The 16,910-nt window shown below is 42.6% G+C and overlaps 1 protein-coding gene across 3 annotated transcripts in view; it reads left to right on the top strand.

Moving 5' to 3' along the window:
* The window catches only part of ADHFE1 (alcohol dehydrogenase iron containing 1), a 36,373-nt gene extending 19,937 nt beyond the window's left edge, over positions 1–16,436 (top strand). For all 3 annotated transcript variants that reach the window (XM_075920606.1, XM_075920608.1, XM_075920607.1), the window contains 5 exons: positions 2,913–3,011; positions 4,335–4,413; positions 4,541–4,637; positions 8,411–8,568; positions 14,865–16,436. In XM_075920606.1, the coding sequence (XP_075776721.1) occupies positions 2,913–3,011; positions 4,335–4,413; positions 4,541–4,637; positions 8,411–8,568; positions 14,865–14,948 (517 nt within the window). In that variant the 3' untranslated portion in view covers positions 14,949–16,436. The remainder of the gene's footprint in view (positions 1–2,912; positions 3,012–4,334; positions 4,414–4,540; positions 4,638–8,410; positions 8,569–14,864) is intronic.
* Positions 16,437–16,910: the final 474 nt, after the last annotated feature.

The raw sequence follows: 16,910 nt of genomic DNA, 5'->3' as shown, positions 1-16,910 counted from the left end.
GTCTGTGTCAGCTGGCTCAGGATCTCACAGGGCAGGACTGTTTCACTGCTACGTGGACACACCCAGGCTCTAGGACCCTCTAGGTGCCACAGCTCAGATTGCAGTCCATGTCTGGACGTCTACATAGCAATGCAACAGCCTTGAAGTCCAAACCCATGAATCCAATTAAGCCGTCATAGCAGACCAAAGGTTTTTGCGGTGTAAACATATCCTGAGGTGAGGTGACTCCTCACCTTATTAGGACACCATTTTCTATCTTAGACCCTGGCTTTATCCTTAGCAAGGCAGAAACCATCAAATAAAATCAGAATGAGGTTGGGTTTAGCAAAGTTGGTCTTCAGGAGGTCACTTCTGAAAACAGTGCATGAGGGTTTAGTTGAGCATTTCCCAATGCATAATCATGAGAGTCACACACCTACATCAGAGAGAAATGCTTTGAAAATGTACCTCTTAATACTTCATAACCACCATAAGAAGAACAAATTGTAAGATGACACATAAGTACTGCTATCATCTGTCTAGATGGCTTTCAATATAGTGAATGGGCATCTATGCAAAATACTATGTAAATACGTCAAGTAGGTGTCCCTATTCACCTGTGAGGGGTTAAAATATATGTATGTTTAAAAGTAGCTCATTTAGGATACAGCCTAACTGGAGAGTCTTTTGTTGACATCAGTGTGAGATGAAGGTCTAGCCTGTGAGTAAATTTCAGCTGTTCTGTTTTACAATCTACAGACTTTTCTACCTAAAAGGCTTTATAGCACCCACACATCCTGACATCCTATTTATTATTCCTTTAGGATAGAATTTGCCCATGACAGAGTCTCTGTATCATCAAACTCCTGAAGCAGACTGGCTGGGCAGAGGGGGAGTGGTTAAGACCTCTGAAGGCAGGCTCTGTGCTTGCACCAGATCAGATGCTTTGGAGGGAAGAAAACAGCAAGCAAATGATCTGTAGCACGTTATAGACTAACAAAACAGGTAGATGGTATCATGAGCTTTCATGGGCACAGGCCGGTCATCTGAAGAAGTGGGCTGTGCCCATGAAAGCTCATGATACCGTCTACATGTTTTGTTAGTCTATAAAGTGCTACCAGACCATTTGCTTGCTGCTTTTTCTGTAACAAAGTAACTCTGCTACCCTCTGAAGCTTTGTAGGAAAGAGTTGAGGAAGGCCTGTGATCAGCACTTGAGCTAGTAGACAGGAACCCCCCTGCATGGGGGAAGGGAAGGGACAGTGCAGGGACAACGGGTATAATTGGCAGGTGAAGGCATTGACTTCCCAAACCACCAGCCTGGCCCCACCCATACTCTGCCCCCAGAATGCCTACTGTAGAACTACTGAGGGAGGAGCATTGTTGCCTCTGAGCACCCCGTGCTCTAGGGGAGGGGGCCTTGGGTCACATGCTACCCATCTTCTCCATGCTCCAGGACCAGGGAGGCTGGTGCCACCCCACTTCCCCATGGTTCAGAGGTGGGGGAGCCTGGGCAGAAGGGGCAAGACTGGCATCGGGGTCCAGCACTTGCTTCCCCTAACCCTACCTTCACCAACCACCCATAGGACAGTGGCTGTAATTCCCCTTTATGAACTATAATAAAGATTATGATGCTTTGGGGATCATTCAAACCACTAAGAACTTGTGTAACCACCTTCCCTACAACCCTGAGTGTTGCTGTGCTGTGTGCTCAGAGTTCTGATACCAGCAGCCTCCTTCCAGCATAATGGCCTCACCCTGGCTTCCACTAACCTTGTTTACTTGATGCTGGGTGACACTAACAGCCCTTCCAGTCTCAAGTCTCCACTAAACAGTCTCTCTCCCCTGCCGTGCTCTCAGTTCTTCTCACTGGACCCTCACAGACGTGATCAAGTTCACTGCCCCCTAAGAGACAGAGGTGCGCACCAAGCTGGTGGCTTAGCTGAAGACCCACATTTCAGTTTAACTCACAGTGCAGAGACAGTTTTGTGATAAAAGCAAAGCTATATGCATTAACAAAGTATATAGGTTTCAGTAATTACAAGTAAGAATGAAAAGAGATAGGAAAGGTTACAAATAAAACCAACATTAAATACACTTTCCAGTGACTGAAACAATCTCAGCATGTTACAGCCTTTGTCTAAGCAGTTTTTTTACTTATATAAATTTGCCAGCAGCCCCAGCCCTGCAGAGTAGTGGTCCCCAACCTTCACAGAATCTGAATGCTGTTCCCTACGTGATGGACAATTTAAATGTCTCTGTCCCTCTTACATTACTCAGAATGCATTGTTTTGTCCCCCCATCAGGACGACCGCCTGCTGTTCTCCCCTTCCTCTTGATTTCCCATCCCCCTGCTCATTTATGTGTCAATGGGGCTTCCATTGTTTTGATTCCCTACAGCTAAATTTACACTGGAGACACGTAGATACCTGCCTTCACTCCTAGCTGCAAGATAACTTGTTCTCCGTTTCTTTGGTCACAGACTTCAAAGCATAATATCAATAGTATCCATAATTCCTCACCGTGTGAATACACACATTTCACAATGATGTTAATCACTAGTGTATCACCATATTTCAGAAAAAGATTTACTAGATACACTTTTCTAGCATAGTAAGAACTGCTTATTTTGGGGAGTTTGGTCCCTGGTCTCCCCTTGGTGGGTCTGGACCCTGATCGTCACACCAGTCATGGAGGATTGTATCCCATGTATACACCTGCTGTACAGAGAAGTGTGAGTTTTGCCTTTACTGATGCAGTTTAGTGTAAACAGACTTTTTCTTTGATTATCTTTCTATCTGATCCTCTGTCCAGCTTTGTTGACATTTTTTTTTTAGTTCTGATTGTCTCACTTATCCCCAAATGAGCATTTTCCCTTTCTCCTGAGTGTGTCAGTGCAGTGTGGATTTGTTAATGTTCAGTGTTTGTACACAGAGCTGTCAGAATGCCTGATGATCATGAAGCAAGGGCTAACATGCACCTAGCAAGTGCATTTGCTGGTATTGGCTTTGGAAACGCAGGTGTTCATCTTTGGTGAGTAGAGAACATGTGTCAGCCAGTTTCTAAACCCTGTTTCTTTCGTATTTGTTTCAAATTGCCAACGAATCTTTCAGACTAGTAATCCCTGAGCTAGGGACATGATAAAATGCTTTGGGACAGATTGTCGTACCCTTCTTCATCTGAAATAGTTCCTTACACCTCAGATAATTCTACTGAAGTTGATAGGATTGTTTGCTGAGTCAAGTACTTCTTTCTGTTCATAAAGATTATAGAGTCTGGTCTTATAAAACAGGAAGACCAAAATTTGACCTATCTTACTATGCTAGGAGATACAGGCTACATAAGGTTTGTCTTTTTAAAAAATTATATGTCAGCATTCACAGTTCTAAAAATAAATAAAACTTGTAACTCCCTCAATTGGGCAGCTCCACAATAAATACCAATAACACCCCTGCAATAAGAAGCTAGTGAACATGCACAGAGGAAAAATCTTCTGCCATTCCTGAATCAAGACCATATGCAGTAAGTTCATTACTGAGTTAATTATTTTGAAAGCTAAAATGAGCTCTAATGAATGTTTCTGTAAATATAAATAAAGAGCTTAAAGTAATGCCTATCCAAATGAGCTCCATAATAGTTCCATAATATGAATGTTCCCATTGAAATCAATGGCACTACTCCCATGTTCAATAGTTATGTATGGGCTTCATGTGCTGAATTGAGGCCTATCCCCAAAATTCCACAAAAAATTATTGCAACTTATATAATACTCATCTATGCAGAACTCCTCTCTGCACTCCTTTGATTCAATCAAGTAAATTCCCCCTTGTAATAAACTTCCAAAATTTTCCCTTATGTCCTTTAAGCATGGTGAGAAACTATTTGTACCTCTGGACCCCTTGCTCCATTCATCTGAAGAAGTGCTCATGATACCATCTACATTTTTTGTAAGTCTCTAAGGTGCTGTAGGACCATTTGTTGTTTTTTAAGTTTTTCCCACGGTGAGGTGAAGAAAGTCTGCTTACAGTACTTTGAGCTGACCCTATCATCCAAGTCTCCAAGCACCTCCCAATCTCTTACTGCGTTTATCCTTACAGTGCCTGTGTGAGACAGAAAAATGATGTGCTCTCCTGTTTATAGATAAGGACTTGAGGCACAGAGCAATTAAGGGCCAGATTTTGAAGTTGTTGATTCCTAAATCCCATTGGCTTTAGTCAGGAGGCTCCTAAATATATTTAAAAATCTGTCCCTCAGGGACTTGGCCAAGGTCACACAGGAAGTGTCGCAAAGCAAGGAATTAAACTCAGGTCTCCCAAGTCCCAGGCTAGTTCCCTGACCACTTTCTTTCTCCCCCAGCCATGGAATGTCTTACCCTATTTCTGGCTTGGTGAAGAGTTACAAAGCAAAGGACTATAATGTCGATCATCCTCTGGTGGTAAGAGCTGATTCCTTTTGTTTTCCTTCAGTTATTCCCAGCACTTGTACTTCACTTACATTAGCCTAACAAACGTGTAGCAGCAGTGAGAAGCCAGTTACTGTGCGCTGTGTTTTTTTTTCTCCAGCCACATGGTCTTTCTGTGGTGCTCACCTCCCCAGCAGTATTTACCTTCACAGCAGAGATGTGCCCTGAACGGCACTTGGAGGCTGCAGAGATACTAGGTAAGAATCTCTCTTCATAAAACCTAGCGGTACAAATGACCTTTCAAAATTGTTTTCCACAGGGAAAACAATCTCTGCATATACTGGATAAAAAGGAGGATTGTGATAGCCCAGAGTCTAAAATTTAGGGCTACATCCTGGAGTCTGGCTGAGCCATACACAGCACAAGGGTGGGAGGTGGTCTGTGTAAAGACTGCCTAAAGCTCACCTTTGCTACTTCCCTCAGTGCTGCATCCAGGGGTTTCTAGGCAGAAGTTAAAGGACCCTTTAAACTTCATCCTCTGTCCTTTTAAACTGCTGTAACTTACCCCCCAAGAGGACAAAACTGTAGAGAGGAAGTGGTGCAGCATAGGGACATGTCAGCTATGCTCCCCCTTCTTCTGGGCACCCTTCTTACGCTGGAAGGTGAGGTCATGTAAGAGAGAGCCTGTTCTAGCTCTGCACTCCCACAGGTTTCCTCTTTGCTCTGAGGTGATCATCCGGCAGTTGGGTTATGCTGACTCGCAGGCAGGGTTCACGGGTAATATAGCACATGACAGCAGAGGAGCTGATGCTAGAAATCTTCTTTCTAACTAGGAAAATTCTCAGATTGAAAACAACTCATATATAGGGGGCCCATATTTCCCTGTGCTGAATACAGGACAGCTGATACTCGTATTCAAGCAGGTTCAGCAGCAAGCAATCAGAACTATGCAATACAAAGGTTGACTGAGCCCCTGTTGAAAAGAGATGCTACATAGTCAACTTCTTTTTATTTCCCTTCTTATCTTTAAGGCTTTGGAGTTCTCGCAGGGAGGGGTGACACACACTCCTTTTCCCTCCCCCCCCCCCCCCCACAAACACAGAGAAGTGACACACAGGCACACTCCCATACACCTCTCTCACACAAGGGAGAGGGCCCAATCGACCCAAGCCTCCATTACCAGCGCTCTCCTCCCTTCATGCCTGGCTGGGACCCCAGGATGGAGCCACATCTCCTGATACTTGGTGCCACATCTTCCCAAGGGAATCTGTGGGGACACATGACCTTACCCCAGCTTTCTGCCAGGATTCACACCAGAAGGGGCAGCCAGCAGCAGCCTTTTGGCACTATGTGGGGGGGAAGGGACAGGAGCTGCTTCCAGCATCCGGGGAGGGCCCCAGGAGCAAGGGATGTTTTGACTCATGTCCTTGCAGAACTCGTCTCTTCTTCCCCCCACTCTCCTCATGTGACTGGAAGCAGCCTGTCCTTTCCTGCCCACAAAGTGTTCAAAGGCTGCTAACACCGCCAGGATGCTGCTGACCATTGATATAATCCAGCTGCCTCCTATCCACTGATTACCACATGGGCAGGAAGGGGTTAAGCCCTATGGATGCATTGTGCACTGGGCTCAGAGAATCTGTCTGCAGGGGCATCAGTGAACCCAGCCAAAGAAGTGGCTCAGTAGCAGAGGGTGCCTAAAGGACAGAGCAGCCCTCACTCCCTGGGGGCAAGATCCATGGGGCAGGCAGATGAAGAGGCTGCCCAAGCCCCTGCCAGAGGGCTGCTGTGGAACCTGCAGGATTGGGGCTTGAAGAGGCTGGAAGGTGCTTTCCCCTCACCACTCCAGAGCTTAGCTGAGGGGCAGAGAGGCTTTCACTGCTGTATGCGGCTTTGGCACATGCAGGGCTTGGCTCCTCCAGCCTAGATGGTCTTAGGCTGTCCAGGAGTGCTGGCCCAGCCAGAGGCAATGGGAAAAGAAGGAGCCTGCCGGCCAGGCTGTTGGTGAACTGAATGCTCCCAGCAGTGGCTGGGTCTCTGTACAGCATTGGGAGTAGGACATGCCCTGCAACGAGGTATATGAGGGGAGAGGGCAGTGAGGGGAAACATGTGAAGGGCTGATGGGTGGGTGCAGAGATGATGCGTACCTGGCTGCCACCTGGCACCTGCTCAACCACCACAGCTCACAACAGGCAGCCAGTGGTGGCCAGAAATGGAACAGGAACAGGCCCTGCTGGCTGAGTACTGGCATGCAGTAGGGGCTGCGCTGATGGACCAGCAAGGGAGCGGCCAGCTCCTTGTGCTGCATCTTCACTTCGTCACCAGTCTTGCACACCCATCCCTATTGTCCCACTCATTACTGGTGGCGGGCAGCTGGCAAGCAGGGATACAGCCAGCACTAGAAGGGGACCTGCCAGTACTGATGGGAAGAGACAGAAAATATAAGGCACATTGCCCATGTTAAAGAAAGTTGGGACACGTGCAGGTAGGCTTAAATACGGGACTGTCCCTTTAAAATCAGGACATCTGGTCACCCTACAGATAGGTTTCCATCATATTTTGTCACTTAATCCATTATAGCCACAGCCATCTTGTTACTTTACGATCCAAACACCGAAGCCCCCTGACAGGAGTTTGTTGTCCCTGCATGAACTTCAAACTGTTTTAACTGTTACACTGTGTTGTTAGAGAACCAAAGTGCATTTTGTTGTAGTTGTGTTACACATTTACTCATTTTTTCAGTAAACTGCATGAGAGAAGTTCAGTGATGGCATGACTTCATTGACTTCATTGGATTTATATTAGGAATAAACTTGGCCCAATTGGTTAAAAATAAAACTTGGGGTGTTTTTTTTTACCGTTATGCATGTACATCTTTTCAATTGCTAATGAATCTATACCCTCCCCACCACCACCACCTGTCCTCTGGAGAGAGAGAGAGAGTAATCTTTTTATAAGAAACACCTGTCGCTTTTTCCCTCAATATTGACTGTCTTACCTCCTTTTCATAGCTGTTTCTAGGACTAGCATTCCTTCTCTTCTGTCTAATCTATTTAATTATTCTAATCTGGATTATTATATGATACTAACCAATGTATTATCCAAACACCCATAGAGCTCCCTCTTCCCCCTCCCCCTCCCACACACACTCTTGACCTCTTCACACTTGCCAACAAGGACTTAACAAACATTTGAACTATCTCACCCATTACCAAGACAGTTTCCCCAATTATCACCTCTAATACCATTAACTCACAAACATCCCACTCTCCCTACCTCTAATATCATCAATTCACAGACACTTACCTTCCTTCCTCCCCCCCCCCCCCCCCCGCATCCCCCTCCTGTTCTGCAATGTGATTTGTCCTTTTCATATTTGTTCATTTTTTTAATTGTATCCTTTGGTATATATGGTTGTGACTACTTTCTTCCACTATTTGATCTGAGGAAGTGGGTCTGGCCCACGAAAGCTCATCATCTAATAAACCATCTTGTTAGTCTTTAAAGTGCTACATTGTCCTGCATTTTGCTTCTTGACCTCTGATTGAGTTTTCATCATAAAATTAAGAAGGCAAAGCAAATCATTAGTCACTTGTTTGCATGTCCTCTAGATGTCAGCAAACTCAAGGCTTTGAAAACTGAGTGTATGGCACTATTGCTAAGAATGAATATTATGGCTATCCACTGACATTGGCCTGCTCTAACTTCCTTTCCACTGCTGCTTCCAGCAATTAGTCTGACTGAAAAATGCTTTTCCAGGGTAGCACAGTGAGAAAGGAAGTTGATTTGGCATAGCAGTTAGTTTTTCCTAGCAGCAGTGCATTTTCCTCTCCTGGTTTTGTTTTATTCCATCACTGCTAATTAATCTAACTGCAAAATGAAGACAGAGATTCCCCTTTTTTATTTGGGGTTGCCTGTAGCAAGTAGGCTTTTATGTGAAGCTATATTTGCAGCTGATATTATGATTAAATTAAATCCAGAATGGCTTCCTCCTCTCTCTTCACCCTACAGTCAAGACTTTGTCTTACTTTAGGAGCTGACATCTGCACTGCTAGAATCAAAGATGCTGGGCTTATTTTGGCAGACACGCTCCGGAAATTCTTATTTGATCTGAATGTTGATGATGGCTTAGCTGCAATTGGTTATTCTAAAGCAGATATTCCTGCCTTAGTCAAAGGCACTCTTCCTCAGGTAAGACAGAAAGCAAAGGCAGTTTTTCTTAAAAAGCAAACTTTAAAAATATTTTCTTTTAAAAAAGTGTTCCATTTAGCAGTTTTAAATCATGGCTCTAGTACAGTTCAAGTATTTCCTTGCAGAGAAATACAGAAAGTGTATGTGTCATTTGGTCTCCATCTATCATTCATTCATCTTCAAAAGAATAGGCTAATTGTTATACAGTAAAACTCCATTAGTCCGGCATCCAATCCTCCAGGACTCCTGATGGTCCGATACCATCAGGAACCCGGAAGCGCTGGGGCAGCCGGACAGGCTTCCCCCATTCAGCTGCTGCTGAAACTGACCAGCAGCTGAATTGGGGAAGTCGGGAGCAGAGCAGCTGGGGTGCTGCCGGGTTGGTCTCGTAGCGCTGCTCCTCGGGGCTGCGGGACCAACCCAGCAGCACCCCAGCTGCTCTTGGGGACGCCTAGGGCAGAGCAGCTGGAGTGCTGCCGGGTTGGTCCCGCAGCGCCAAAGGACGGCGATGCGGGACCAACCCGGCAGGACCCCAGCTGCTCTGCCCCAGGGGTCCCCGATTCAGCCGCTGCTGAAACAGATCAGCGGCTGATTCCAGGAAGCCCGGGGCAGAGCAGCTCTGCCCCGGGCTTCCTGGAATCAGCTGCTGATCTGTGTCAGCAGCGGCTGACTTGGGGACCCCTGGGGCAGAGCAGCTGGGGTGCTGCCGGGTTGGTCCAACAGCACCGAGGGGAAGCGCTAGGGACCAACCCGGCAGCACCCCAGCTGCTTTGCCCCAGGCGTTGGGATTCAGCCGCTGCTGAAACTGACCAGCAGGGTCAGTTTCACCAGCAGGCTGAATCCGGATGCCTGGGGCAGAGCAGCTGGGGTGCTGCCGCGTTGGTCCCGTAGCGCTTCCCCTCGGTGCTGTTGGACCAACCTGGCAGCACCCCAGCTGCTCTGCCCCAGGGGTCCCCAAGAGCAGCTGGAGTGCTGCTGGGTTGGTGCCGTAGCGCCGCCCCTCGCGCTGCGGGACCAACCCGGCAGCACCCCAGCTGCTCTATTGCAGGCATCCCCGATTCAGCTGCTGCTGAAACTGACCAGCAGCGGCTGAATCAGGGACTCCTGGGGCAGAGCCTGACTATCGTAAGGGGGGGGCTATGAAGGGTCTGGGGTGGCATCCCCTCCCACCCCACTCCAGACCCCTCATAGCCCCCGCTTCTGATAGTCCGGCATATCTGATAATCCGGCACCCCCTGGGTCCTAAAGGTGCCGGATTATCGGAAGTTTACTGTAGTTGGTCAAATATTCCAATTAATACATTTCTGAGAGATTTTGAGAGGAAAAGGGACATGTTTTTGCAGAATGTTTTGTGGAAAATGTTCCCTTTCTTTCTTCTAGCTTTACTAAATTATACAGGAAGGTAAGGTATGTCTAATGCTTTCATTAAGACTGCTATGAATGATCAAACTTGCTTTGCATTATATTTTCCCTACCAAGGACTTTCAGTACTATTTTAGATGGCTTTGTTCCACTGCCTTCCATTGAATTTGAACTGATGTCATCCTGGAATGAAAAAATGTATACTTGTAATATCCTTGACATTTTTATACTCACAAACAACATTTCAAGTAAAATCAAATGAAATTAGAGGAAAAATAATTAATTCCGATGTAAGTGAGAAAATACTATGAAAGTTTATCATGCTGAAATAAATTAAACTGTTTCACTTTCTTATCACAACATTTATAAACTTCAAAATATATTACCAAAAAAATAATTCTCCTCCTTTTACAGGAGGGGGAAGTGACTTTTTAAGGTGTGTCACTGGTCCATTGCAGAAGTGAAATAAGACTGAGATCTCTTGCTCCTCATCTGATGCCCTACCCAATTTATGTGACAGGACATTTTGACAGTTTGTGTTGATAAATGTGTTAGTCCTTCAAAATATTACATTTTACATATAATTGGAAACACAACCTCCCAAGGAGTTATTTTTGTTGTTGCTGCTTTACTTAAGTTAACCTTGGCTTAGGGTTTTTCTCATCTGTAACTGATTATTAATTCAGAAGCTCTTCTTAATTTACTGTCTTTTTACTGCATCAGTAATTACTGATTGCATGTCTAATGATGCGAGGTAATGAGTTTTCAAACTCTATTTGAGTATATAAAGTATAATGTCAGAACTCATTTGCTGCTGCCTGCCCAATGTGTAAGTTGCCAAACAATAACTCGTTGATATTTTTTTTCCATGCAGTACTCTCATGAGTAGTTTTTGAAACGCTATCATCACCTATTAATCATCGCAAAATACCTTGGTGCAGATTGAGACCACAAATAAACAAACATAGAACACATGCCGCAAGGAAATAAAGTGATGGACAGATTTTAGTGAGCTGGTTTGGAGGGTTGAAACCTTGGCACATATTTACACTTGAAATAATGCATTTTTAATAAGTCTTTTGAAAATGATCCTGCTTGCAATTCAGCAAGGAAATCTGGAGAAGAAGTTTATGTTCCATGAGTCAGATAACTGCTGGTCCTGTATAGGTGTTCTGGTTTGGGGGTGGGAAAGGGTGGATTGGGAAGTAGAAGTCATAGAAGATCTATACCCTAACCCCACTTGACCTCCATGTAAACATGTAAGAGGCATCCATAATTTGACTCCAACCACTGATGAGCAGTGCCCTGCGTCAATACAAAATTTGGTGTCCTCATTCACATTTGTATCCACAAAAATAAGCTGCAGATATGCACATCCGCAGATATAAATACCTGTGGATATAAAGCAGATATCTGCAAATTTTCAGAGTTCTAGATACAAAATTTGCATCTGCATCTGCATCAGTATCCTCAAAAATGAGTCGCAGATATCTTCATCTACATCCATGGATGCAGATACCCACATACATAAAGCACATATCTGCGGATTTGCAGGGCTCTACTGATGAGCACAAGGAGTATAGATGACTAGCTTTGGCACCAGAATTTACCAGCTCAGAGTGTCTGAGACATGGTTGACATGGTTTCACTCCCCTTTACTGGCAATATCACCAAGCCTATGTTAAGGCAAAGCAACCTGCACATGTTCAAAGGTATAGTAAGTTTTTCTATTCATTATATTCCATCCAGAGCCCTTGAAAACATTGTGGACCTTTGCAGTTGTCATGTTTCCCATCATCCTTAAACAGGTTGTTCCTAGCCCATCTGTGCACTCCACTGACTGGCAGGAAATTTGGACACCATTGAGCACCTTAAATAGCTAAAAAAATTTTTAGTGTTAAAATAGTATTAAGCCTAGGTACAACCTGCGTTTTTGTCCTAAGTACATGAAACCTTTTTGTAATATGATGTAAGTCTTGTTAGCTATTTCTCTATAGTGTAGCTATTCTTAATTCTGCACAATCTGGGAATAAATCTCATGAAGCTGTTGAATATGGGAGAGTAGAAATACTAGTCATAACCTGCTATAAATAACAACAACAAAAACTAAAGTGGAGTTATCTTTTGCAACACCGCTGTTCCAATAATGCACAACTCCCACGTTAACAATCTAATAATTTCACTTAGTCTAGCAACTTTTGAGACAAATTATAGGGTTTAGGGCTCAGATCAGCAAAGCACAAACCATGTGTTTAAGTTTAATTTGTCAGCAGGATTTAAGTATATTCTTAATGCTCTGCTGAATCCTCATGTAGATCAAAACATTCTTCCTGAACATCCATTTTGTAATCTGATTTGTGGACATGAACATAATTCCCCACAGGTAAAAAGCTAGTTCATTAAACAACTTCACTGTTTGGCCCTGCCAGACCTGTTGGGGATATTTAAATTAAAGGTTGTTTTTTGATAATCTAATTTGCTAAGAGTTAACCAGCTTCCACTTCCATTGATTTCAATGAGAGCTTGGGAGGCATTCAGTAGCTCATAGACTTTGACCCACGTTGTGGATTGAAGCTAACATTTTCAAAGGTGGGTGCTTAAAATTAAGCTCCTAAATCTGCATTTGACAGCCTACTTTAAAAAAAATTAAAAGTTCCAAGCTATGTCTAGACTACGGAGTTTTCCGGGATATCTCCAGTATCCCGGAAAAGCTCCGCCACGTCCAGGGAACGTGTCTGCTCTTCCAACATTTTTTATGGAAGAGCAGACACACTCTTTTGGAATCCCTGTATTCCTCATTTTATGAGGAATAAGGGCTCTTCCAAAAGAGGAGATTTATCCAAAATTTAGCCCAGTGTAGATGAGCCAAATTTTGGAAAAGCCTCTTCCAAAAAAAAACAATCAGAAAAAGGTACACAAATTGTGGAGTGCAATTTGCGTACTTTTTTCCAAAAAAAAAAATGGCAGTCTAGACGTAGCCCCTCTGAAGTTGCGGAGAGGCCAAGTATTCAACCACGTTAAAAATAGATCATTTTTATTTAGGAGCTGATCTTCAAACATCCAAGTGTGAAAATGTTGCTGTCAATATTTATAAATGTTACAGTAAAACCTGTCTGATTCTCTAAAAATTCCACACATAGCCAGCAATTTCATACCCCCTTTCCAGCAAGTGTTTAACAGCGGGTTGCTCTAATGAGGTCCTGTATTATAGGACTTAACAAAGTAGTGCTCTATTGCACAGAATACTAAATATACTTAAGTATATATGTGCACTTGGTAGCCCTGCCTATTATTAGGGGTTTCCAGCACTTCCCATTGTGAAGCCATGCTCTCAAGTCCTTATAATAATGCTGGGCAAAATTTTCCAGATGGAACTCTTTCTCACTGAAAAAAATATAGATTTGAGTTGATTGAAATATATTACAAATTCATGTCAAATATGACAAATTGTTTTGATCAAAAAACTCAAAAAATTGAAATGTTTTGTTTCAGCATTTTTTAAATGAAGCATTTTGATTTCAAACAGCTGTGTATTTCAAATTTTACTCAAATTTTATTTTAAAAAACAAAACAAACAACACAAATAAAACTCTGTTGCCCTGCAGCATTTTTTTAGGGTTTTTTTTAAAGTTTTTTTGATTTGCCACCGAATGCACAGTTCTACTTATAATTTTTGCTAACTTTTGAGTTTATTTTTTTCTTGCTGGGTGTCTGCTTTAGACAAATGGTTTTGGAAAATGTTACCTAAAATAGTCCAGTCATTTCCAAGAACAAAGCAATGGAAAAATATCTTGGCTTTGTCCGAGTAAATTCTGGCAACCTTTTCTCTGGAAAGCTCTCATTCCTTTGTGCTTTGGAACAGAGGCTTAAAATCTGGCAGGCAGGGGGCCTTCATTGACAGGTACAGGTTCAAACTCTCTAGTCCAGCACCGTTGGGACCTGACCAGTGCTAAACCAGAGAATTTGCTAAATCCTGGGAGGTCAGTATTGTCTAGCAGCATTACCAACACTTCCATTGCTTACTGGTCTCATAGGGTGCATCTACATTGCAGGGCTTAACTAAAAAAAAGCTACGCAAATTGAGTTACATCATTTGCATAGCTTATTTCAAAATAGGGAGAATCTACACAGCACTTATTTCAAAATAGAGCACTCTTCCTCCAACTTCCCTTACTCCTCCTACAATGAGGGTCACAGGAGTTGGAGTAAGAAGTCCTCCAGCTTGACAGAATTTTGACACTATTTCAAAATAACTGCCTGCTGTATAGACGTGTACTAAGTTATTTCGGAATAGCGCTAGTTATTTTTAAATAGTGTTGCAGTGTAGATGTACCCTTATGGGACATTTAGGAGTAAATTAGAGCTAAATAACATCACAGAACACTGAGAGCCAGGAATACGTTTTTAACAGTAGTTAACGATTGGAACAATTGCCAAGGTTTCTGATAGATCTGGCAAGTTTTAAATCAAGATTGGATTTGTTTTAAATATATGTTCTAGTTCAAAAAGAATTCTTAGTGGGAAGTTCTCTCGCCTGTGTTATACAGGTGGTCAGACAAGATGATCACAATGGTCTCCTCTGGCCTTGTGATCTATCAGTCATATGTGGAAGAAGGTTATAAAGGCAACTTTATTTTTTCATTTCCTAACTTTTGAGTATTTGACTTCGCAACCTTGATGGTGTGGGTATGTGTGTTTATAAATAATGTAAACTAAAATACACTTGTTAAAATAACTGATTACCGTACAGTTGATGATGAATTAGCCTTGTTTCTTCTATTGAACACTTGCTTTATTAGTTTGCAAAATCTTGTGTAGTCTATAGAATGGATTTCAGTCAGTAGTGCTGAGTAATGTGTGACATTCTATACTGTATATTTAACACTATTTGGCAAAAAGCTTTTATGTAATCTAATTTTACTTTAATCTTTCAGGAAAGAGTGACTAAACTATCACCTCGTCCCCAGACTGAAGAAGAGCTATCTGCCCTGTTTGAAGCATCCATGAAACTTTATTAGTTTAAACATTTTGTGTGTTCTTTAATAATAAAAACTAATATTGAGGTAATTTCCCACAGACATAGTCTAAACAAGTTCAGATAATGAAGGAACTTGAACCTTATGCTTGTGTTTTACTATCTACTGTCTAAAGGTCAGGTAATTCAGGTACAGTTTCACACTTTGACTCACTGTTTTGTGATTTAGGGGCTGATTGCATAATCAAAGGGACTACAGGTTGTATCTCCCTTAACCGGGACCCTCTGGTCCAGCAACATCCGTGGTCTGACATGGACCACGGATATTCCTGGACCACAGAGCCCAGGAAAAGGGAGGTCTGGTGGTGGGGCAAGAGTGTGTTAGGGGACATTGGCAACCCAATGGGGTGGGGGCCTGAGGAACGGGCAGCACAGCGGGGAGTTCTGGCTTCAGCAGCAGCCGTGAAGTTCCAGCCTCAGCGGCAGCCAGGAAACTCTGTCCCTGGCCCTCTACTCAGACCTGGCTGTGCAGCTCCAGCCTCAGCTGCGGAGCCAGGCGGTTGCTGAGCCTTCATTGGTCCAGCAAATCCCAGGGTGCTGGACCAACAAGGTTCAACTTGCACTCATATAAAGTTTGTTGGCTCATATCTTAAACTTTGAAGGGGACTTTTCCTTGCTTGAGAGATGGACAAAAATGGAGATAATTTGTCATGGAAATTTTTTGTACAAGTTCATGGGATAAATCTTATATTTTAATTTTCTATGACTATGTTTTGTCTAAAAAAAACCCCAAATCTATGAACTGTTTAGGATAAACAGGCCACTCTTCCTCAAGTAATATTCTCAAACAGAAAATTTGAACCTGCTTAATTCAGAAGGTTTACCTTATGATTTTTCTACCTTCTCATTTAATTTGGGGCATCATGTAAAGATGGTAAATATCATGGGTAAAAAATATATAGCTTTTTAACAAGCCTGGAAAGGGCTTCACAAACGTTTTGTCTCATTTAATTTCTTTTTAAAGTGGCTTGCCAGGCATTTTTGTCTTTTTAGTTGGAAGTTATGCCTGGGAATAAGTTCACTTGTTCCAACAGGGCAGCTAGCTGGTAACCAATCAACTGAAAAAGTGAACTAGCAGATGGGGGATAAAATTCAAATGTAAGTATTAAAACCTTTTAAAACTTTCCTGGATTTTTCACCATCTTGTGAGCACCATTGGGGTAATGAGTTTTGCTGCCTATGACAGCATAACATTTGCCGCCTCACACAGTGAATATTGGAAAACGGGGAAATTATTTTGAAGACATTTTTAAAGTTATTTCTGTTTTGTGAAATTTTAAATGAACCCATGTACAGGTTATCACAAATACTCTAACTTTTAGCATTGCTATTTAATCAATATTTTACCAAGTTTTTTACCAAATTTGTATTTATTGAAAACCTTATTTTCTTATTGAAAAATGGACTTTCTGTAAAAGAAAAAATATTAATAATTTTATGACTATGCTTATTAAAATAGCAATTACAATGTTGCAGGAAGTATTTCATGCAAAATATAAAATGTTGATAATGTCGATAAATTTCACAGAAAGTTTTCCAGAAAAGGTCAGTTCCAAAAAATTTCTTAAGGAAAATATATCAACCAGTGTCAGATGTTTTCTCTGTACTAGACAAGGCTTTAATGTCATATCATATTCACAGTTTTCTGCAGCAAATTCTGGAAGTTGGCATATGTCTATCACGCAACAGAAGAGAAAACAAGGATTTTTTAAATTGAAAAGTATTTCTATTAGGCATAGATTTCATTGACATCAGAGTACATCAGTGGCAGTATACACAATGCTCTTATTGTACTAACTTAAAAACAAATTCTGATGAGGTTTTTAAATTCTGTTCAGGCACCAATTTAGAGCAGCTACCACAGAACCAGCTCAGTGTAGGAAAAGCCTAATATACTAGTTCCTTTATCCAGTTACCTTTACGCTTTGCCTAATTTTGATTCTGT

The sequence above is a fragment of the Pelodiscus sinensis genome, chromosome 2 (genome assembly GCF_049634645.1).
Source record: "Pelodiscus sinensis isolate JC-2024 chromosome 2, ASM4963464v1, whole genome shotgun sequence".
Classification (NCBI taxonomy): Eukaryota; Metazoa; Chordata; order Testudines; family Trionychidae; genus Pelodiscus; species Pelodiscus sinensis.
The sequence above is the reverse complement of the archived record's forward strand: the minus strand, read 5'-3'. Positions and strand labels throughout refer to the sequence as shown.